This window comes from Protopterus annectens, chromosome 4.part0, assembly GCF_019279795.1.
Source record: "Protopterus annectens isolate FY-2018-M chromosome 4.part0, PAN1.0, whole genome shotgun sequence".
Taxonomy (NCBI): Eukaryota; Metazoa; Chordata; order Ceratodontiformes; family Protopteridae; genus Protopterus; species Protopterus annectens.
Window position 1 is genome coordinate 41010032 of NC_056733.1, and position 25802 is coordinate 41035833.

At 41.5% G+C, this 25802-nt stretch overlaps 1 protein-coding gene across 1 annotated transcript in view; it reads right to left on the bottom strand.

Annotated features, from left to right (window-relative positions):
* The window catches only part of TBC1D16 (TBC1 domain family member 16), a 1714417-nt gene that overhangs the window by 1230238 nt on the left and 458377 nt on the right, over nt 1–25802 (bottom strand). The window contains exon 3 of the mRNA XM_044068073.1: nt 22024–22660. Within this exon, the coding sequence (XP_043924008.1) occupies nt 22024–22660 (637 nt within the window). The remainder of the gene's footprint in view (nt 1–22023; nt 22661–25802) is intronic.

The window sequence follows — 25802 nt, forward strand, 5'->3', positions numbered from 1 at the left end:
GCATTAAAGCTTCTCTTTTTTTTTTTCAAATTTTTTTTTTTCAAAAAAAGCTTCTCTACTTTTGAAACTCACATTCAATGAAACAGCATTGAAACCCACATTCAAAGAAAATGCTTCTGGCCAGTGGCAGGTTATTTACCTTTGAACTGTTTTCAAGCAATAGGCATTTACAACTTTTATTTCAAACATTATAGCCCAAACACTGAGACATTTACTAAACCTAAACAAAGGTCTTACAATGAAAACAGACTTGGCATTAAAGCTTCTCTACTTTTGAAACTCACATTCAATGAAACACATTCAAAGAAAATGCATCTGGCCAGTGGCAGGTTATTTACCTTTGAACTGTTTTCAAGCAATAGGCTCCTTGCACACCGTTAGGGCCATGCAAAAGTTATTTGATTTACCTGATTGTATTAATTATAATATATAATTGAATTATATCCCTTGTATTATACAGCAGCACTTGTTTGAGTGACTCTGCTGAAGTAAAAGTAATCTGAATAATTCCACATTAAAGATATCTGAAACTAATGAAGATGTTGTTGCTAGAAAACAACTGTATATTTCAGTGTTTCATCTACAAATTCAGTGCCTGTTGCCGTCAAAGAATAAATTGCCTATGTTAAATTAAAAAAAATGGTAAGCTGGTATATTGCAATAGAAAATGGATGACAAGCTGAAAAACAGGTTCATAGTTATTAGGCATCTCATCCAAAGGAGGACATCCTGAGGACTGCAGCATACAAATGTATATGCTGTAGGAATAGAACCTCAAGCCTTTCTCCTCAGCAAATTCTGACCGACGTCTAAGCGTCCGTCGGTTAAAAGAAGCACAGGCTAGACAAGCTGCTACGTCGTGGTCTGGGCCTAAACAAGGTAAACAGTAAGAGTGGAAATCTTTATGAGGTATTTGTTTCCCACAAGTTAAACAGTTATTCACTTTTTCTGACATCGGCTGAGGCACTTTTTCTGACATCGGCTGAGGCAAGAAAGAGTCCCCAACGGGGTACTTAGCTTTTTAGAAGTCTTCGTAGACGTATTTGGTAGTAGTAATCTCTGGTTCTGACCGACCGGCACTTGCGAACAGCTTCTGCTTCGGGCGCCACGCAGCAAGAAAGACTGAGGAAAATGGCGTCGGCTGATGCCTTTATACCCGAATAACTGCAGCTATGACGTCGGGTGAAGTGCGACACCAGCCGAGGCCAGACCCAGACTTTGGAATCCGGCCGACCGAAGGGCTGCCTGACGACAGGACAACCCATTTGTAAGGACTGCAGATGCATCCTTGAAGGACATCTTGGGCATTTCACTTTCTCACAAACATACCACACCCTCAAGGCCTCAACCTTAGTGCAAGAAATCTGGACAAAGCCTAAAATAAATAGGGACAGATTATAAATATGGCTCTCAGAAACTTAGAAAATTGCAAGAGTAACAGGATTTGTGTTGGTATGCATTTTTCTAAATGACATGACATCTAAAACTGAAATGTCTCATTTAGTAACTTCAATCCTTTTTTGGAGGAATATGGGGCAAAAATCTGGACAGCTGAGGGGTATGCTTCCTCCCTCTTATACACACAGCAAATAATTCTGGTCAGACAAATTAGTTCTGGGAAGGTTGCACTGAACGGCACCGTGCTTGAGCTGAAGTGGGTGAAATCCTGGTAGCCAGTGATAACTGATCTGCAGCTCAGCATTGTGGAGCATTAAAGCATTTTTAGCAGAGCATTGTTTCATCACTACCTATTGTGTTTGCACATAAGCTGTAGTTATTTTAAACATTTGCCTTTTTTGATTACTACAGAGTACATTTACCCACCAGAGCTATTGTGTTTTGACTTCAGTGTGGAGCTAGTTGTTGCAGGGCCTGGCTTTTAAATAAGGTAGCAATGCTTATTTACCATATACCATTAAAGCCACCCTGACCCAACTACAAGTGTACTAACACACAGACACTGCTATAAGACACTGGTCTGCAATAAAATGTAATGAGCTTCTGAAAATACTGTAATCCTGTCCTTTTATTACAATGAATATAAAATACTTCGAAATAAGGTAAAAAAGCTCATAATCTTAGACCGACAAAACTACTTTTCCACACTTCAAAATAATAAAATCAAACCCTCAGAAATTTTGGAAAGGTATCTCTACTCTACTTAACCCCAGCAAACCAGATACCCCTACCCCAGACCCAAGAGCTCCTGACCAAGACTTGGCTACCCAATTTAACTCTTTTCATTGAATCCATTTCCAAATTAACGCCATCTTTCTCTTAACACCACTACACTGCTACTACTTCCTCATTCCCATCTACTAACTCCCATCCCTCCACTCCTCCTACTACTTCATCAGCTTCATCTGCCCCTAATTCTCCCTCTTCACACTCCTTTTTTTTCATTTAAACCTATACCCAACTTCTACTATAAAGAAATTCCTTATGAAACTGAAGCCATGCATCAATGCTCCTGATAACATCCCTTCTTACTTTCTTAGCAAAGCTGCTGAAGCAATCGCTTACCCTATTAGCATTTTAATCAAGTGCTCTATCCAAGAATGTATAGTACCCCAAGTCTGGAAAAGGGCCTTTATCATACCTCTACATAAAAGGTGGCAACAACAACAATGTTACTAATTTCCGCCCCATCGCTATTCTGTCCCCCATCTCTAAACTCCTAGAAAAGTGTATCCAACTACAACTCCTTCCACATCTCTTAGATAATCCCCTACTAACTCCCACACATGGAGTCAGACCACATCATAGCATTATGACCGCCATACTCTCCTTCCTTGAAACTGTAAATAAAGCCCGCGACTCTGGCCAAATTGTTTCTACCCTACTACTCGACCTCTCTAAGGCCTTTGACACACTCACAGCCTGCTACTAAGTAAACTTTCTAAACTTAACCCATCTCCCTCCTCCTTGAACTGGTTCTCCAGCTACTTATCTAACAGATCTCAAGCAGTCAAATGGAAAAAGGCCACCTCCTCATTTCTAAATACTCCTACTGGGGTACCCCAGGGCTCTATACTGAGTCCCCTTCTCTTCAATATATTTATAAATGATTTCCGCAACTCTATCCCATTCTCAGACATCATCCAATATGCCGATGATTCTGCTATTATCTGCGCTGCCACCTCTATCCCCTCACTCCTAAAACTGACTCAAGATGCTTTTACAACAACTGAGCAATGGATGAAAAGGAATCACCTAGCACTCAATGCCTCTAAAACCAAATTAATGTTATTCACCCCTCTAAGGCAACTTCTTTCAATATAAACACATTCCACATCTCTAGACAAAATAATCTACCCCTGGAACTGGTGTCCGAGACCAAGTTACTTGGAGTCCAAATTGATAACCAGCTCAAATTCAACTCCCACCTACAGTTAAATATCAAGAAAACCCGGTATGCTTTACCGACAAAATCATTACCTTACAACTGCTACCAAAATCACCCTCTACCTCATTTCTTATCCCCTCCCTTCTCTATGGAGCTCCACTCCTAACTAATCTACAGACCTCTCTAAAAACACAACTTTCCTCTTGCTACAACAAAATTGCCAAGTTCGCTACCAACCACAAGTCCTCCACCCACCACTGTTCCTCTCTCCAAAAACTAAAAATGGCTAGAGCTACCCAGTTCTCACATATACTCAACTAAATCTTGCACATAAGCTCATTTTCAACCCCTCCCTTTGTCCCTCCCTTTCATCAGCCTTTAAAATGCACCTTCCTGCAAGAGTATTAAGGTCCAACAATCAAAATCTATTAGAAGTATATAAACCAACTTGTCCCCCAGGCAAAAATCTTCTGTCTTATGGCCTTGCATGCCTTTGGAACTCCCTACCACCTTCCATTCGCACCACCCCCAACCATTTTATATTTAAAAGATCTCTTCACTCACATCTAGTATCCCAGTGGGAATGCTCTTGCTCCCACACCACATAACACTTGCAAACTCCATCTTCTTTCTTCCTCTGTTTCCTCCTGCAACTTTCCTAATTACCCACCCTAACTCATACATATTATTATTCCTACAATAATCAGAAAGAATATACTAGGCCACACTTCCCAAGTATTGCTTCCCTAATACGTTATTGCTTCTCAGTACTTTTGTGCATTGCTTCCTAATATGTTATTATTCCTCAATATTGTCATGAAATGCTTCCAAATATGTTGTTATTTCTCAGTGCTTTTGTGCTAAATTTCCCTTTAGTCTGTATTACCTATTAATTTCATCACTAGATTGTACTCGCTCTAGTTGTATTATTTTCAAATTGTTATTTCTTGTATGATTAACTTCTGTGTAATTGTATAATTTGTATATCTATTAATAACCTACTTAGCTTTGGAGCTTTTCTCCCCAGGACTCCACTGAAAACGGGTTCATTTGGCCCAATGGACTATCCTGGCAAACCAACTGCAAATAAAATAAATAAAACTGTCATATGCATTTCAATACCCAAGGCTTATACATTATCTAGTCATGTAAATATTCTCTGCATGGCAACAACGAAAAGGCTTTCAATGCTGGTAATTCTTTAACAATATACTTACTAAAGCTTACTTGCATCTTACAATATCCGACAAGCTTACTAAAGCTTACTTGCATCTTACAATCTCCGACAAGCTTACCTGATGTTCATTAAACCATGGCTACTTAAACAGAGCAACAGGGCACTGTGACAGCATACAGTTCCAGAATAAGAAGCATAAATCAACAGTACAAAAAGCTGACAGAAAACCAGAACATTTTGCAAAATCAAGGACAGATGAAAAGCCACGGTCGTATTTGTGATCTACTTTGGATGGGGGAATACTCTGCACATTTACACTGCATAACTGCTCCTTGCCTTCCATGGACACATCCAGAGCCACTACAATGGGGAGTGGGGTGCAATAAGTATGTCACAATTTGAAATGTCTCTGGCTGGGAGTGGGGGTGCAATAAGTATGTCACAATTTGAAATGTCTCTGGCTGACAGTGATGGATCTGACACACATACCTCTCAACTTCAGAGCAAGAAATCTGGACAAAGCCATACATAGAACTAGAAGTGTGACAAGCCCAAAAATAAGGCCAATTTTTAAATATTGCTCTTATAACTTAAATAGAACAGGTAGATCTTGCATTAGTACAAGTTTTCTGAAGGGTATGAAATCTGAAACTCAAATGTCTGCCATTATTTTCTAACTTCAATCTTTAATGACTTGCCACTAATTTGCCAGAAAACCACAATTTTATGAAAACGGACCAAAATGTGATGCAAAAATACCTGTCAAAAAAGGGACACCTTTTTAATATTAACAGTTAACTTGAAGCAGCTAACAAAATAAGAGCATCCACATGCATTTCTGAAATAAAGGTAATCTATAAGTGATCATTACAGTTGTATATAATTGTAAACCCTCCACATTTTCTTCCAAAATTGCCATTTTGGAGGAGGGATTATTAGGGGAGAGCAACATTTTGAGCCAGAATTGGGGACAATTGAGATGTTTGGATATTCCTAATCTACAAAGTGATTTGCACGTACCTCTCAACCTCTTAATGCAGGAAATCTGAACAAGGCCAAATATATTGGGGAACATACAAACACTACTAAAAATTGCTCTTGTATAAACGTAAAGACAGTCTTGCATTAGCATGCATTTTTCTGAAGGTTATGACATCTGAAACTCAATGTCTGTCATTTAATGGCTTCATTCCTAAATGATTTGCTAGAAAATCACAAATTTGAGAACAAACCAAAAATAAGCAGCAAATATCTATTAATTCTGCAAAGATATGGACAACTGAAAGGTATAGTTCAACCGGGGCTGTCTGAGCTTGCTACCCCCCCCTCACAAAATCATGGTCAAATGGAGCCTCCCCCCTGCAGCCATTCCAATGTCCCATTCCTTGGTTATTTTGCCCCATTTATCATAAACACTAATGTGCATACTGCTTTACTTCTGCGATGATTTAGGATTTCATTTGAAAGTTTTATTTTGCATTTTACAGCACAAACCCTAATACATATCTGTTAAAGCAATGCAGTCTCACAATGAAAATAGACCAACATTAAAACTTCTCTGCTCTTGAAACTCATGCCTTGAAACAGCACTGAAACCCACTTTCATAGAAAATACATTTTGCCAATGGCAAATATTAACTCTGGGCTGTCTACAAAATCATAGGCCCCTCGAACATAACATACACATGCTCTTTGATACACCTTCCTGACTGTATTACATTATATTCCTTGTACAATACAGTACAGTTGTTAGAGGGCATTTTAAATTTATTGTTTTGAACATTTTTCCAGTAAACAATGAAACAAAAAGTATCCACTAATGACAAAACTGCCCAATTCAGAACATTTCCATCATAAAAAGTCTACTCAAGTCCACCAGTATCAGTAAAAAATATACACAATCTCTGAAGTAGTAAACTCCACATTGAAAAAATTTGTAACTAATAAAGAGGTTGCTGCTAGCAAACACTTTATATGTCATTGTTTAATCTACAAATAAAGTGCCTGTTACTCTTGAAGAATAAATTGCTTTTGTTGCATGCAATAAAAAAATGAAAAGCTAGTAATACCGCAATAGGGAATGAATAGCAAACTGTTAACAGGTTCATAGTTACTAGGTATCTTTGCCAAAAAGACTGCAGCATCCACCACCTTTACAACACAATACAGCATCAGCAATGCATTTACCTACTGTGGGAGTAGAACCCACAGCCTTCAGCATCTAAAGCAAGTACACTATCTGTTGTGCTATTAACAATGCAAGCAGACTAAACACAAGCAGCACTAAACTTTTGCTCCCCTGCAGCTCTCAGCTCCTTGTAAAATCTACTCCGACACTCAGCTGTATCTCTGAACTTTTCAGCACAAGAAATCTGGAAAAAGCCAAAATTTATTGGGGGGGGACAAAAGGCCAAATCCAGGGACACATTTTAAACATTGCTTGTATAATGTTTGAAAGTTGCTAGAATAAAATGCTGCGTTACCACCATACATTTCACTGCCACGTCTTGAACCCAGGGGACCCGTGCAAAACAGTCAGAGCAACATACCACTACGCCAAATCAACTGTTTTGTGAAAGAGGAAGACTGAAACTTAAATAGCTACCATTTAGTGAATTCAGTTCTCACCATAGCACAGCTGTCAGCCTCTTAGCACAAAAGACCTGAACAAAGCCAATAATGGGTGACTACTACAACCACCAAACATTCAGTGAATTCAGTTCTCACCATAGCTCTCAACCTCTTAGCAAATAACACCCGGACAAAGCCAGTAATGGGAGAATATAGCCCCAAACATATTCAGTGAAATCAGTTCTTACCATAGCTCTCAACATTAGCAAAAACCTGGATGAAGCCAATAAATACCTGAACAAAGCCAATACTGGGTGAATACAGCCCTCAAACATATTCAGTGAATTCAGTTCTTACCATAACTCTCAACCCTAGCACAAAACCTGGATGAAGCCAATAATGGGGGGAATACAGTCCCAAACACTACCTAAACAAAGCCAATACTGGGTGAATACAGCCCCCAAACATATTCAGTGAATTCAGTTCTTACCATAACTCACAACCCTAGCACAAAACCTGGACGAAGCCAATAATGGGGGGGGGGGATACAGTCCCAAACACAGGGATACATTTCAAATATCCATCTTGTACACTTAGAAAATTGCTAGAATAAAAGCTTTTGTTACCATACACTTTCTGAAGAATATGAAGTCTGACAAGTATGTCCATTTTTTTTAACTTTTGTTAACCAGGAAAGTCTGACTTTGAAAAAAAAAAAAAAAAGCTAAGTTTTAGCAGAGGCCCAGGGAGAAACACTCCAGACAGCCAAGAATAAAACCAGAGAACATGTAGCTGTCAGGCAACAAGGACACAAATGCAGAAACCACAGATTTTATGAGGAACAGAAAAAGTATGAGGGAAAATCCTGCAACATTTTTACAAATGGTGGTGGGTAGGGAATTCAGGCTCTTGCCACTTGGGCCCAAGGTACAGGGTTCAAGCCTTATTCACTACCCACCACCATGTACACCTGGGGCATTTTACACACACACACACACACACACACACACACACACACACACACACACACACACACACACACACACACACACACACACACGCACACACACACACACACACACACACACACGCACACGCACACGCACATCTTCCTTCCATTCGTTTCCACACAAAAGTGCCCCATCTTCCTTCCGTTCGTTTCAGCTGCCGCTTGCTAAGTGTCCGGTCGTCAGGTCCCGCTCCCATCTTCCTTGATGGCTCCAAAGCTGGAACCGATGGCAATTTTCTCTTCAAAGTTTTGGGAACTGTCTGACCAAGTTCCAGCTGTTCCTGGAAGGAACTAGTCATAAGACCCCTGTGAATCAATTTTCATTTTTTTTCATTAAGAACCTTAGTACTAAAGGCATGACAGAAAGTACAGGGTTCCTGTAAATGAGCCTCTCCCAGACAGTGCAGACAGCTTTTGTGACTGTCAGTCAATAACATTTTCTCAGAACACTTATCACAGTTCTTGACCCTAGAAGGGCGGTGTTCCTTATGCTCTCTGTCTTTGGGCATATTGCTGAGAAAAACAAAGCTAACAATATAACAATAACAACAAGGCGAGCTATGAAGAGAAGAAAGATTTTTTTTTTTTATAGAAGGACAAGCACTCAGAGAGGAAAGGTCCTCTAATTTAAAAGGGCAACTATGACCCTCTAACTAAAACGGGCCATACAATCCTAAGAAAATGGGACAGGGGATCAAGCATTCACTACAATCACGTAAAAGATAACAATTATTTAAATGGAATAATGATGAAAACTAGACAAAAATAACAAAGATTTATGAAAAAATCTTCTACTTAGCCAACGAGCCAGTAAGGAGACAACCTCGAAGCTTTCACGGCAAACGAGATCTGGGGAATTGCCTTAAGGCACCATGGGATAGGGATTACCTTGAGCCAGTAAAAGCTCTCGAGCTTTGGTATCGGCCGAGTTGGAGCCGAGAATCGGATTTGAACCCATCCAGCAAGAAATACGGCGAGATATGACTAGTTAACATCTGTTTTTCCATGTTAAGGATTTCAAGTCATTCAGGTTAGCCGGTTCAAATGGAAAATTAAGATCCCAATGAGGGGACCACCCATTTTTCTGGGAGGCCTCTTATGCAAAACTAATTTCTAAAATATTTTGACAAAATAATGCATTGAAAGAGTAACTGGTGTTGGGGTGCAACAAACACCCATGTTCTTCTGCGAATAAATCCATTCTGTGAGGAAGCTTGTGGTAACTGCCCCTGGCTATTTCAAAAAGAAGTCAGAACTATTGTTGTCTGGGCCAAAAGGGAGTCACCAGAATGATAGTACAGCCGAGGACCCGCCTGATGGCAGGAAAACCCATCTGTTATGACTGCAGCTGTGTGCACGATGAACATCTTGGGGGATTCCTTCTGAATCTGCAGAAGTACCCTGAATATTAGTGGAAAGGGTGGAAAAGCATACAGACAATCATGTCCAAAGTAAAGAAATGACATCTGTCTACAAGGCCTTCTTGCATGGAATCCTGGAACATAATATTGCCTGTTGATTGTTCAGAGAAGGGGCAGAGAAGTCCACTTGAGGAACTCCCTCAGACAGATCAAATCTTACATGATCACCTGATCTAGTTTTTATTCATGAGGGTCTGCCATTGTCCTGCCCAGCTTACCTGCCATACAGTTTTGCTCTGTTGAAATGTAGGATGCCTGTACAGCGAGACTGTATTATGAAGTTACGTCTCAAGCTAACATGGCTAGTCTGCAGAAAGGCTACAACATTGTTTCCCCTTGCTTATTGATGTTCCACATGGCTGTGGTATTGTCTGTAACAATTTGAAGAGGTCCTGGGGCCCAAAGATTATTCAGAGAGTTAAGTGTCTTAATCAAGTCAATCACCTCTTTTATATATAAATGCTTGTATCTGCCCTTGTTGTTCAACACACGTTGCATTTTTATCCCTCCTGTAACTACTCCATAAAGTCTGAGACGTCTGTGGTGACTCACTGCTTTGGAACAAGAAGGGAGAAAAGGGGCCTGGATTTAACGATATCTGTTGTATCCACCGTGAGATTTCTCTTCTGACAAACCCCAGCATGGGATCTCATAACACAATGGGTGTTGGTGGTGAGGGCAAAGAGCTTTCAGAAACCACTGTATCGTTCTCATGTGAAGTCCTTCCAGGGGTATCATAACAATCAGAGAAGCCATGAAACCTAACATCCTGAGGTATCCCCTCACAGTGACCAAAGTTTAAGTGGAAAACCCTAGAAACAGATCTAGATCTATTTTTTCCTTGAAAAAAAAGCTCTTTGAACTGTGGTGTCTAGCTGATACCCCTGAAACACAAGTCTGTGAGAAGGACTCTAGAATAACTTTTGAATGTTCTCTTGGAATACCAGCTTGTGTAAGAGATCTCAGAAGCCTGACACTTTGAAAAAGACATTGAAAAGATAAGCAAGTCATCTAAATATGGAAAAATATGGATACCCTGTAGCTTGCAATGAGCTATAACTGGAGCTACACTTTTTGAACACTCTTGATGCAGAAGATACCAAATCTGGATGAGGAGTTGGAGAATTTCTGTGAAAATTTAGAAAAGTAGGACTGACAAATTCACTGTATCAGGTTACCCCTTTCATCACACTTTTTGATCAGTTCGGCAACAGAGGGACCAAAAACTAAATCTCTATTCAAAGGAGAATTTAAAATCTCATTTATCATCTGGATGGTTTTGAAAACGCATCCATGCAAACCTCAAAACACCAGGGTCCATAGCCCTTGAAGTAGTATCAACAGAGTCATACACAAACTTTATACACCGAGTAGTGACAAACAACAGAATAAATTGGGTGGGCGTTCGAAAGACATGCGTAAATGGGCGTGCCTTCGTTGAAGGTTGAACATCGAGCTGGCACCTCGGCATTCGTGAAAAATCTACTGGCAATCATTAGCAGACCGGAGTTCCGCTGTGGCGACCCCTAACCGGGAAAAGCTGAAAGACAAACAACATTTAAAGCACATTTTTCCTCACAAGAAGAAACTGTTGACAAAATATTCCTCATGCTTTCACAATTAGGACAAACCTTATTATATGAGCTTGACAATTCAAAATTTTTAAAAATCAAAGCTGCAGAACAATGGCATTTTTTTCCCATATGTATCAATACTCTTTCCTTCCTTATCAGCAATAGTAGGATTGGAATTAACTAAGTGTATAGCATCAGAAGAATTAACTACAGCTAGAGCTGCTAATTCAGGTTTGGGAAAAGAGTAAAAAAAACTTAAAAAGATTAAAAAACTTTATACGGCTTATCTGTCATTTTAGGGGCAGCTGGCTGACTGTCAGGAAAAGTACAGGGAGTAATGCACACACATCCTCCAAAGCTGACAAAACTGGAGGAATGCATGCAGGTTCTAGAAATTTCTTAATGTAACAGCTCATAGTATTTTCTTAGGGACTGAAAAATAGTACAGTTTTGTACACTTAACATAAATGTAGATGTTCGAGTGTATTCACTGCTGCAGTCATTACATTTAGGTTATCTGCTTGCAGGTAGCCCTCAGTCGGCCTGATTAGCAAAGTCTTGGGTCCTGCGTCGGTTGCTGTCTCTTCTTCCATGACGTCAGGGGTATAAAACATGCAGCCGACGTCATTACATCAGTTTTTCTTGCCCCAGATGTCAGGTGCCCCCTAATGGGAAGCAATTAAATCTATAAATATACAAGGTTATACCTCAAACAAAACAGCAAATACACCAAAAAGCTTTTAAGCACTGAAAAGGAGAAAAGAGGTATAGCTAAAGAAAGTCAGGGGGGCTGGAGGGAGGGTAACCAGGACTGCAAAAGTGAATACACTTGAACGTCTACATTTATGGTAAGTGTACACAACTGTACTATGTTCTTCATGTCTCACGTTGCAGTCATTAAATTTTGGTAGATTCCCAAAGCTAAGGATGAGAGGAGGAATTTAGAAAGCATTAGGATCAGCTATAAGGCCCTGCAAAACTGTAGTGGCAAAGTCAGCTCTGGATTTGGAGAAAATTGGCAAATGATAATGCTTGGTAAAAGTATGTACAGAACTCCAGGTAGCAACTTATAGAATGTCCCTGGTAGGTACGCCTCAGAGAAAGGCTGTAGAGTTAGATGCAGCCTTGGTTGAGTTTGCTTTGAAATAGCCTTTCCCTCTGTCCTTGCAGCAAATGCCACCAGCAGTTGTTCAGATTCCCTTTGAGGTTTAGGCCTGTCTAAATAGAATCAAAATTGTCTGTGCACATCTAAGGAGTGAGGCATCCATTTCCCTTTGTTCTGTGGATTAGGAAAGAAGGTAGGCAAATGAATGGACTGATTAAAGGCCACACTTGGTACCACCTTTGGCATGAAAGATGGATTAGTTCTGAGGGACACCCTGTCCGCATGAAAGAAGATGAAAGGCTTCACTGCCATAAGGGCCTGTAAATCAGGTACCCTTTCTTGCTGAAGTGATGGCTAAAAGGGAAGCTATTTTCCAAGAAAGGAATTTTAAATCTGCAGTAGCAGCTGGCTCGAAAGGAGGAAGGGTGAGTTTCTCCAATACAAAGTTAAGGTCCCAGGCTGGAGTTGGAGCTCTCCTGGGTGGTCTTAAATTTTTGGCCCCATAAGGAACTGCTTGGGCAGTGGAAGAGAGAAGAGGGGAGGTTCTGTGTTATAATGAGCTGAAATGGCTGAGGTGTGAATTTTTATTGAGGAAAAAGACAGGATCTTGTGAAGCATCTCAGTTGAGTATTGTAAAATCTGAAGTAAATTGGGCACTGCTGTGCTTATCCCTTGAGACTCGTTCTAGGCACAGAATTTCTAGTACTAGGCCTCCTTGCCTCTAAAATGACATCCATCACTGGTTTACGGAGGGATGGTAAAAGAGAGCTTAGGTAATTAGCCAGGCTGTTAGGTTCCGTGTTTGAAGCTGAGGGTGCAGAATCTGGTTCTCCTGCTGAGACAGCAGGGTAGGAGACTGAGGTAGGTGCCATGGGGCCAACAGTGACACACAGTGCAGGAGGTGGTACCAGTGTTGGTGTGGCCAGGCTGGTGCAATCAAAATCATACTTGGTTTGTCTTGTTTGATCTTTAGTAGTACTTTGGAGAGTGGAGGCATAGGAGGAAAGGCATAAACTGATAGGTTTTCCCAGCTGAAGGACAGAGCATCCACCTTCCAAGCTTGTCTGTGGGGAGTTCTTGCACAAAATTTTTCCAATCGATAGTTCTGGTGGGAGGCAAACAGGTCTATATCTGGGCTCCCCCATTTGCTTGTCAACATGTTGAAAATCATTCCACTTGTATGGGTCCATGAGGGTTCTGCTTAGTCCATTTGCCAGTGTATTTAGTTTTCCTGGCAGGAATTAAGCTTATAGATGTACTTCGTAGCTCAAGGCTGTGTTGCACAATGCCATGGCTAGTCTGCAGAGGTGGTAAGTATGTGTACCCCCCTGCTTGTTTATGTAGTACATAACAGTGGTGTTGCCCGTCTTTACCATTAATTGTCCTGGAAGAATGTGGTCCTTGGCTGTCAGGGCATTCTGTACAGCTAACATTTCTTTATGACTGATGTGAAGGTGCATTTGAATTGGGTTCCATTTGCCCTGAATGCACTTCCCTGCCAGGTGCGCCCCCCCCCATGCATAGTCTGATGTGTCTGTTAGGGTTTGGGCGGCAGGGGGTAGTGTGTATGGTAGCTCCTTGTTTTGCTGGCAGGCCTCTGCCCATCAAAGGAACTCTAGGCATAGACAAGGAATTATAGGAATCATTGCTTCTAGATCCTGAGAATGTTGACACCATCGGCTTTTTAGATACCATTGTAGTTTCCTCATATGCAGTCTTGTATATGGAATTAGAAGAATGCAGGAGGCCATGAACCCCAAGGCTTGTAGTATTTGCCTTGCAGATAAGCAGGGTATTTGTGACCACTTGTTTGAAGTAGGTTGTCAAGTGAATTTGTTTCTCTGGCGTGAAGAAAGCCATCTGGGAAGTTGTATTCAAGCTTGCTCCCAGGAATATAATTTGTTGACAGGGTACCAGGTGTGATTTCTTTTTGTTTATGGTGTACCCCAGACAAGTTAGCACCCTCTGTACAAAGGCCAGATGATTCAAAAGTATGTCCTGGTTTTCTGCCTGAATTAGACAATTGTCCAGGTATTGGTATATTTTAATATTTTTTTGCCTGCAAAATGCAATGACTAGAGCTAGGCACTTTGTGAATAACCTGGGCGCAGTAGATAAGCCAAAGGGCAGTGCAGAGAACTGATAGTGCGTGTAGCCTGCTTTGAAGCGTAGGTATCTTCTGCAATACTCCCTGATTGGGAAGTGCAGGTGTGCTTCCTTTAAATTTAGTGTTGCCAACCAGGCATCTTTGCTTAGCATAGGAAGCAACTGGTGAAGAGTCAGCATCTTGAATTTTGGAATCAACAAAAAGGTTGTTAGAGTAGGCAGATCCAGGATAGGACGCCATTAATTTTCTTTTCTGGGTACCAGGAAAAATCTTGAGTAGAAACCTTGTCCCTTTTTCTCTTTTGGTACCAAATGAATAGCCCCTATGCTTAAGAGAGAGAGTACTTGCTTTTGGGTCTCTGCCCACTGCTTTGGAGGTAGATATGGCCAACCGCTTTGAGTTGGTGACGTGTGGAAGTGAAATCTGTATCCTTGGGACACTATATTTAAAACCCATTTGTCTTGGGTAATGAGTCCCCAGTTCTTTGCATGAAATGTAATCTTTCCCCCCAATGGGGCAGTCAGTTGAGAAGTGCTTGGAAGTTTTAAAAATAAGTCATTGAGACAGTTTAACATAGGGGGAGTTTTATTACTCCCAAATTTGGAAGTGGAGGCCCCCCACTGCTTAGTCCTGTATGTCCCCTGGGACTGAAGCCTGGATGCTCTGCTGGATCTGGGTTTGGACTGAGAAGGTCTAGAAGAGGCAGGAAAGGACCAATTCTTAGAAGGCCAATGCCTACTAAATCTTGGAGGTTGTACTTGTAAAAAATCTTTAACAGTTTGCATAGATGTAGCTTTCTCCATCTTTTTAAGAACTTACTCCCTGGACTACATGAAAAGAGACATAAAGGAGCTCTCTGAGCATGTAGCCCAGGCCGGTATGACCCTGACCTTGAGTAGCATCATACCCCCACCAAGAATGATGCCACAATATGAAGACAAGATGATCAATTTCAACAATTGTCTTAAGTACTGGTGTCATTCAAAGGGGATCCAATGCCTGTCAGCTTGGGATGATATGCTCGACAAGCCACGATGCTTCGCTAGGGACGGCTTGCACCTGTCACCCCTGGGCTTTCGGATATTGGCAAAGGCTCTTGCTACCCCCATAGTGCCTTTTTTAGGCAAGGCTCAAAAGACAAACCCACCTCCATAGGTATCACAAGGGATAAGAAACTAAGAGTAATGCTACTCAATGCCAGAAGTCTAAACCTCAAAGTGCATGCACTCTAAACTCTCCTTAGCATGGAGAACATAGATATCTGTGCAGTAACAGAAACCTGGTTCAGGGCTCCCGAGAGCACCCCAGCACTACCAGGTTATACCTCATACCATGCTTTTCGGCCCCAAAACTTGAACCGAACCACAAAAGGAGGGGGAGTATCAATATTCATCAAAGATACCCACACCTCCAGGTTGGTGGCAAAGTACGAAGCATCAGAGACTATCCATGTGCAACTAACAGTGGGTAAAACTGCCTTCCAGTTTATAGCCTGCTACAGACCACCCTCCCAAACCCAGGAACCCCACTCGGCCTTCCTGAGAACACTGGAAAATATGAAGGTCTCTCCAAACACCAATATATTGGGCGACCTCAACTACCCAAACATAGACTGGGAGCATTACTCTAGCTCCAACACCCTAGCCCCAAAGGTTCCTAGAATTTATAAACTCAAATGCTATGGAACACCTTGTTACCACTCCCACAAGAGGGGAAAACATACTGGACCTGATCATCACCAACATGGGGACTCTATGCTCCAGACCAGAAGTGTATCCCTCACTGGTAAGATCAGACCATAAACTAATCTCACTGGATATTCACATCCCGACCCTACCCCCTGCCCAGAAAACCACAGTGAAAAACTTCTCTAAAGCAAATTTCACACTCCTCAAAACCAAGGCGGAATCCTTCAAAGCCCCCAGGCCTGTGGAAAATACGGCCCAGACCGCAGAATCCTTTATAAACGCATTCTATGAAAACCTTCAGGAATGCATGGATCATGCGATCCCAAATAAAACCAAGACCCAATCCTCCAAAGGCAGAAGTTCTGTCTGGTGGACCCCAGCCATAAACAAACTATACAATAGGAGGAGGAAGCTACTAAATGATAGAGCAAAATCCCAAAAAGGGAAGGAATCACTGATCAGTATTAGCAAAAAACTACGGGCACTCATAAAATTGTCTAAGGCCAGCTTCGAGAGAAAAATTGCACAGGACACTAAGGATAATCACAAGGCTTTCTTTAGTTACGTTAGGAACCTGGGTGGTAATTCCCAGATACGCTCAGAATTAGTCCAAAATGACAAAAAATACACTGAACACACAGACATTGCCAACATCCTAGCTGACAGGTTCAGCGCAAACTCCCTCCCACCAAAAGGGCAAATATCTATCCCAGCAGAGTGCTGCCCCCCCGACATCTCAGATGCTCAGGTAAGAGCCGCCCTCTCCAAAGCAAAAAACACAGCATCAATGGGACCGGGCTGCGTCCTAGATGAACTCAAAGAAGAGCTAAACCCAAACATAAAACTACTGTTCAATCTCAGCCTTACTACAGGATATGTGCCCAAAGAGTGGCGTACAGCAACAGTGGTCCCTCTCCATAAAGGTGGTGCCTCAACGGATCCTGGAAACTATCGCCTCATAAGCCTGACTAGCTTGGTCTGCAAAGCTATGGAAAGGATCATCATGGACCTCATAAATAAAGATATTGGGGACCTACAGACACTGGATCCTACCCAGTTCGACTTTGTTAAGGGCAGATCCTGCCTCTTAAACCTGGTTGATTTCTTTGAAACAGTCACCAAGGCCATTGACGAGGGGAAGGTGGTCCACACAGCCTACCGGGACCTCGCAAAAGCCTTTGATACAATACCCCACTCGGGCATTATAGATAAATTCACCAGCTTAAACATAAACCCCTATGTCACTAGATGGATTGCAAACTGGCTCAAGGACAGAACCCATATGGTTAGAATTGTTGGAGCCATGTCAGACTCCAAACCAGTTACAAGTGGTGTCCCACAAGGCTCAGTCCTGGGACCTCTCTTGTTCGGTATATATTTCTCGGAGGTACAGACCAACATGGAAGTATTGTGGCTGACTAAAGTTCGCAGATGACTGCAAACTGGGTGCCATAATCGACTCTCCAGCTGACACAAGCATCCTCCAAAAGGGCCTCATAGAAACAGACAACTGGTGCCAGAGCCATGGCCTCAAGCTAAATGCCAAAAAGTGTATAGTCATCCCCTTTGGCAAAAACAAAGTGCCCACAAATTACCACATAGGTGGCAATCCATTAAGTACAGAAGAAGTAATTAGGGACCTGGGGACCCAAGTTGATAGCAATCTCTCATTTGACAACCACGTGGCCAAAGTGGTTAGAAAAACATTTTATATAGCCCACCTAATCATGAAGGGATTCACATCTAGATCAGGGGTGGTCATCGTGCCTCTTTACTCATCCCTCATCAGGCCCATAATTGAGTACAATGCCCGTTTTGGGATGTACCTTACCAGACACCTGCAGCAAACTGGAAAGACCCGAAAAGTACCTCACCAAGAGGATCAAAGGGCTCAAACAGATGCCATATGCTGCCCAGTTAAAGAAACTCCAGCTCTACTCAGTGGCATACCGCCTGTTCAGAGGCGATCTGTGCCTGACATATAAAGCCATGTCCAACCCGGAATTAATGGACATGCTGCACCTCAGAAAATCCAAATCCCATCGAGCTACGCGCTCAAGAGACTTGAACCTCAGCACTGAAATAAATAGGACATGCTGGAGGGACAGATTCATAACCCAGAGACTCCCTTCACTCTGGAATAAAATCCCAGTCCAGGTTAGGCAGAGTCCCTCATTGACTCTCTTCAAGAGGAATCTTGATGAGTGGATGGGAGATCGTAGGTTTACCCCGGGTATCACTTTTGTGTCACTGTTAGATGGAGGTACAGTATACTAACCTCGAAAAAGGGCATAGCAAAATAAATTTAAAATGGGTGGCGAAAGCCAAACACACTCTGGCTAGGCTTATAAATGCCCTAGGGCAGATAGCCTAGTATGAACCTATGAACTTCTTCTGCCTTGTTGCCAAACAGGTGGCCCTGATTTAAGGGAGCATCCAGTAATTTCGCTTTAACATAATCTGGCAAGGATTGCTCCTTAAGCCAAGCTTGCCTTCTAAGTACAGACCCAGTTACCGCAGACCTGCACGATGCCTCTAGTGAGTCAAAACCACATTGCAATGTATGTTTACCAATTTGTTCAGCAGAATGCATAAAAATCCTGTAAATCCTTATTTTCAGCAAAATCAGGAGTCAAGATAATTTTCTGTTTAAGAAATCTAATAATATGCAGCAGATACTTTAACATATGAAACTGGCAATTCAAGGCCCTAATGGCCAAAGTTGCAGAAGTGTATACCTTCTTACCCCATCTATCCATCGCCCTGGAGTCTCTATCAGAGGGGGTAGGATTTTTGGCAGTAGTAGCTTTAATGCCCTTGGGTCCCTGTGAAATGGTTTCAGGATCCACAGTAGGATTTTTGAAAAGGAACTTGCGAGAGTCAGGAACCCTATAATATCCATCAGGTTTTCTGGAAGCAGGAGGTAAAGAGTCAGGGGCCATGCAAGATTCCGAAAAGGCATCATCAACAATGTCCAGTACAGGAGGTATAGCTAAAGGCCTGTGCTGGGGCAGGAGTAAGAAATCCCTAAGCCTATCTGTAGAATCCTCTGTGGGGGGGAGCAGAGGGAATAGAGTCCTCAGCATCAGAATCCTCATAGGTAGATAAGGGTTAATCCTGGTCATCAGAGGAAACAGAAATTTCAGAATCCTGGTCAGAAGTATCATAAGCAGACAAAGTCCTAGGTCTCAGAGAGGGAAGGTTGGCTTCCCCTGACTAAAGTAATAAGGTCTTCATTCATTCTTATCATTTGTTCTTTAGGCATAGAGGCCTGACCATGCGGTCTGGGCATCAGTTTTCTAGGCATGGTTCGAGTTTTAGGCCTTGAAGAAGAAGATGGTGCCAGTTTAAAATGCAAATCAGTAGACCTAAATACACTCTCAGAAGCCGGTGCCTGCACAGCGGCTCTGGACCCATCCAAGGTAGAGACATCTGCAGGTTCCATAGTTGAAGCATCTCGCAGCATACCGGACTCCGAATGGGTCTCAGTAGAGGCCTGCAAATCTGAAGTAGCGGGTCTCAGGGGCTGCAAAAGCGTCTCACTGAGTACCGGCGAACTGGGCGGCCTGTCTCTGCCTTTATCTTTGCATTTCTTCGGAATGTCGGTAGTCGGATGGCTTAACGCAGACATATCAGGATAACTGAACCGAGCACCAAAAAATTTAGAAGCGCAAATATACAGACGACGGATAGTTTGTGGTTTAAATAAGGCACAAAACCGACAGTGAGGTATGTCGTGGTCAAGGCCTAGGCAAGGATTACTGTATGAATGAAAATCTTTATGAGGTATTTGCTTTCCACAAAAAATGCAATTATTTTCTTTTACTGACATCGGTTTAGAGCAAGAAAAAGTTTCCCCAACGGGGTACTTAGCTTTTAGTTGAAGACTTCGGTTCTGAAACTCGAAAACGAAAATTTCAGGAGTCAGCCGACCGGCATTTGCAAACTGCTTCTGCTTTGGGCACCGCAAGGCAAGAAAGACTGATGTAATGACGTCGGCTGCATGTTTTATACCCCTGATGACCTGACGTCACGGAAGAAGAGACAGCAATCGATGCATATCCCAATACTTTGTTAATCAGGCCGACTGAGGGCTACTTGTAAGCAGATAACCCAAATGTAATGACTGCAACAGTGAAACACGAAGAACATCACATTGTTCTTCCACTGAAAACAGTGGCACATTCTAGAAATAGTCTCAGAGAAAGGGAAACCCCCACAGAAAGAGGGAGAATCAGAAAAAGAGATCTCATATGAGCCTGAATCAGAAATCTGAGGAGAAAACCTTGTATCTGTCCCTTTCATTACCCCGTCCATATTCAGAATCTTGAATCTTTTCAGGAAAGGGGGGATCTTTTTTTTCTTTCTTTTACCAGAAACAACTTTATCAAAAGGATCAATAGCCAGAAATAAACCCTGAACCAGACCCAGTAAACTACTCCTCTCTAAGGAAATTTGAGGAGTAGTAGATGCATGTTTAGTTTTCTGTTTCCTTTCAACAGAAAAATGTGACCTGCAATGTTATTAATGGCATCAGCAGCTTCCCCAGGGTTAGGCACAACATTCTAATAAGACAAGGAAGCCTTCCCTATTTTTTCTCCCAGGACCAACAGAGTGGTTCTCCCTTGCCCAGTGACGGCACCCGAACAGCTGCTAAGAATGTGGCTAATGGTACTACACCAGAGGGATTCAGGCTAAAAACTGAGTGGTCTGACATACAATTAATGGCCACAGCAGAGTTACCCACCAGCAGCTGAGGAAATTGCTGCCTGCTGTGATAGCAAAGGCTACTTAAGTTTTTCTTTTTGTGGCTGGAAGGACCGACCGTGGAACCAACAGAGTGTTGCACACTCAAGCGGAAAATGGTGCCTGTTTCTTGGGAAAACAAGTAGCAAATCCTAGTAAAAACAAAGTTTTTTTTCAGAAACAAAGTAAAAAGCACTTTAAGACATTTCCCCATGCCCACAAAGTAAAATTAACACATTTTTTTCCACAGAAAGAATGGTTTTCAGTTACTTTAAACAACTTTTAAACTGACAGGAAAAAGGCACTTCTGTTTTAAAAGTACACAAACTCCTAGCTTTAAAATAACTTTCCTGAAAAGGAAAGCATCAATATTAAATAAAAATATTAAACAGTAGTCCCCCCAAAAGGAACTTATCTGCCCAGCAAAGGAAAAGCACAAGCCAACTGTCAACCCTCAAAAGCCTCAGAGGATCACAATCTTTGGTGGTAATAAAGCTCTGAAAGGCTTGGAGCCCAAACTTGTCTTTTTGTGAGCTCAGCTCAAGCTGTCTCACAGTTTGGACAAGTGGAAAGTACCCTGAAGCTTTGGAAGTTGGCCAGTTGTTATATTACTGGCAGGATATAACCCATACAGCTAAGGCTACTGCAGCAATGATCATTATATAAACATTTTAAGACTCATTACCTCATACAAATAATTTGCAACTTTAATGGTTGTCATTACTTGTTGAGTGTAATCCAATATTCTTTCTTATAAATGTACCAGTGTTATCAAGGTTGAAGCAAAACTCGTGTCAAAATCAGTCATCCCTGACAATCAGGACAGCTGAGATGTATACTCCCTGAAAGGAAATAAAAAAAAAAAAACTAAGCATGTTGTGGTTTATTTCTTTTAGGTGTGGGATTCTGGTTTACATACTTGCTCACCCATTCAAAAATCAGCATTTTAGTTGTCAACTTTCTCAATGGGAAAACACGTGTCAACATAATTTAACTCAAGATAACCGAAACATTCTGAAGGCTGACCAATGGAAAGATACTTTCAGCACTGTAAAACATGAATACAGAACATTCTAAAAAAAAAAGAAAAACACAATACTTAGATTTTGAAAAGGAGATGCAGTCAGGCAAAGCCTTGTCAGCCACATTAACTATCTGTACTAGTATTGCAAACAACACATATTCGAGAAGGTTCTGCATACATTTTTTCTCAGTCTCTAACTTTTACAACAAGAGATGACCTAAATGTTACACTTGTCAGGCATGTCTAGCATCTTACCTGCTTTCATTATCTAAAAACACAGAGCTGCTGCTTTCTGCAAGGGCTTCACTGATGGGAGACAGACAAAACGGAGATGAAAATGTATCAGAATCAGATCCAAAGGTGCTATCCCTGCTGACATCATCAGCAGACAAGTCATATGACCCTTCATCTTCGACTTCACTCTGCTCTGTTCTAGAGTGGCATTCTTTTCCTTTCTCAGTGGACAATGTCTCAGACTCACTATGCTCTTCCTGAGAAGTGATTGTCGATAAAATTCCTGAGTCACTTTGAGTGGGCATTGAATTGTTCTGTATACTGTCAAGTGTCAAAGACTGTGGTAATGTTTTTAACTGATCATCCAGTGAATTTTCACCATGGTTTGCATTAGTCACACATGGAGAAGAAATGTGCATTTCATCATCTTGCAAGGTCACCGTTTGTTTCTTTTCACTGTGGGAGCTAAAATGAAGGGAACCAGAACCTTGTGAATACCGTGACCTCCTTCTGGGAGCCTTGCGCACAGGGGAGCTCTCAGGAGTAATGTAGCGTAGGGCTTCTTCATCCTGTCTCTGGATACGAGAGTTTGGAACCCAAGTAAGAGTAAGGGTTGTCCCAAGCATCTCATCCTTTTCCATGTGTATGCAGAGGTAACCTACAAAAAACAAAGTTAATTACCATCACCAAAGAACATTTTACAGAAACATGGTCTTATTATAACTCGTCATCTTAACTTCTACAAAAAGCCTCCATCATGTTTAAATTCAGTAAATTACAGATGTCTCACAAAAGCTGCAATCTTGCCATCATTCCAGCACCCTGGCAATATTATGTTAATCATCTTGCTAGCAGACTTCTGTAGCCTATTCACAAGAGGAGTAATAAACACAAGGTTTCCATTAATTTACACATCTGTACCTGAAATGTGTAATAAGTGAGAACATGTACTTTGTACAAACCCGTATAACTTCTACCAAATGTCAGAACTAAACAGCAGCACAAAGAGTAATAATGCTTTTTTTTTTTAATTTTACATACTACACTGTATTGCCAGTAACTATGTACTACTACACCAAAAATTGTGGGCTAATGATATCATGAGAAAATGGAATGTTACAAGCAGATGCATTAGCATTCGAAGGTAATGAATACAACCATATATAAGCTTCTCCCAACAGAACAAGGAGGTTTAGGATTACCCTGATTTGAAGGGATATTTTCAGATCTACGCAGTTAAGCCTCTTGTACATAACACAAGCAGAAAGCTATAATTCAAAATGGAAAGCGATGATGATGAAACGGGATTAATTCAAGAAATAAGAATGGGATTTCAGATGCATAACCTTAAGGAAAATAACAGTCATACAGAATACTAATTTCATGAACTTTAACCATACTTTCACTTAGGAATGGGGTCCATTCCCGTCATGGTATTAGAAACCCAAAAGATTTGGAGAAATTAAAAAAAGAGAAAATACTATATTCATAAAGTAGCAGATAGCACACTTAAGAACTAAGACAACATGGGAATGGAGAAAGGAGATTCTCTCAATAGGGTTGACTGTAATGGGGCACACACAATAGACAAGAGGGGATGGAATTTACTGAAGGAAGCTGGCAAAGGAACCAAGGTATTTGGAATAAAATAATTGGAGAAGGAAAGGTAACAGAATATGAAGAGGTCAGGGAGACATTTGTACTGCAGGCTAGAGATTTCTCTATCAGGGATTGACATCAGAATATAGACAATGACAAAGACAAAGAGATATAGGGTATCCTAAATGACAAACACTGGTTGAGTTTTTTAAAGGGATAACTTAGTATGGCATATAAAATATTGCATGATAACTGTAGGAATCAATCAGAAGAGGTCAGAAAAGATTGGGAAGAAAGATTAGATGTACCATTCACAAAGAAACAACAGGAGAACATATGTATGCCTCCAAAATATGCAACAAAGTCTAGATGAATTAGGATTTTTGCCTGGAAGTGTTTGCATACATACTTTTATACCACAAGCAGAGTGTACAGAATTTTCCTCGGGTAGCTGGCAAATGTACGAGAGCGATCACTAGAAAATGGAAATCAAAATACAAACCATCTATACCTGAAGTAGTGAATACTGTAACAGTGATAACAGAACAGAAAGTGGGATCTTTAGAAAAGGGTAAATTACATAGAAAAAAAATGGAAACTGTGGGAGCAATACACAGGATCACAGGAGGTTGCTAGGCTACTGTCCCCATATTTAGACAAGTCAGCACCCAAAGCCCCTGTCCAGCAGGGACACAGGTGGCATCCCAGGAGTGTATTTTCTGTTTCCCATCCAGTTAATCAGGTTGCACTTAAAAAGGGATAATGAGGTACTCTGCTTGACATGGAGAGGGGAGTCTATTCCACAGATGGGGGAGTCTCTGGGACACAAATCTGTCCCGCAAACAATTCCTATTGATGTCACAGACCAGGATGACATTGTGCATGCAGGTTACTCAAGTGGAGCATGACTTGCAGATATGCAGCAGTCCCATCAAGGCAGAATCTGAGATTGCTTTGTATGCCAGACAGAGGTCACCTCTGAGGAGTCTGTTTGAAACTAAGTAGAGGGACACTGCTTTTAGCCTATCTGTGTAGGGTACATGTTTGAGGCCCTGGATTCTCCTAGTGAGGAACCTCTGTGGTCTCTCCAGCTGCTGCATGTGCTTTGCAAGGTACATGACGAAGGGGGTGTTGCAGTCAATAACTGGCCTTACAAGGGAAGAATACAGGGATGTTATGTCCTCCTTGCCCCTGGATGAGATACCCTTACTTATGAGGTGGGCTATGTAGAAAGCTTCCCGTACAATGGAAGAAACATGGTGATCAAAAGTCAGGTTGCTATCAACCTGGGTGCTCAAAACCCTCACTACTGACTTCATGATTAGAATGTTGTTATTAATGCGATACTATGTGGGGAACATCAATCTCCTCACAGGGGATGATGATGATGATGCATTTTTTGACATTCAGCTTGAGGCCATGCTTCTGGCACCAGTCAGTTGTTTGGGTGAGACCCTCTTGGAGGATGTCCACATCACTTGGGGAATTGATGACTGCGCCCAGCTTGCAGTCATCTGCAAACTTGGTCAGCCATAGCCCACTGGTTTTGGCTTGCACCTCAGAGAAGTATATCCAAAATAACAGTGGCCCCAGATTATTGGGTACAGTGCTCGTAATGGGTCTACTGCTTGAGGTGGCTTCCCTTATTTTGATTAGGTGGATTCTATCAGTGAGCCAGTCTGCTACCCATATGGTAACATATGAATTGATGTCTAGTTGAGAGAGTTTATCTATTATGCCAGAGTGTGGAATAGTGTCAAAGGCTTTTGGCCAGGTCAAAGTAAGCAGTGTGCACCATCTTCCCCTCATCCAAGGCTTTGGTGACTGTCTCAAAGAAGTCGACCAGATTTAACAGACATAACCTCCCCTTGACAAAACCAAACTGTGTGGGTTCGAGTACGTGCAGAAAAATGTTTTACAGGAGGAATGAGGTTTAAGAAAAGACAGGAACTGAATAATTTATGAAATGCTGCTTAGACTATACAACATATATATTGCTATATATTCTATAATATTTGTAAATGTGAACTTGCTAATATGGTTTGATTACTTTAATAAAAATGTAAGTTTGCCTACGTCACAAGTGATTATTCAACAAAGATGTTAAGTGTGCCCTGATCATATGCTAATTTTCTACTGTAAGGACTGGACAACGAGATTGCTTCACACCGGTAGACAATGTGTGCAGCTTTTTCTAATTC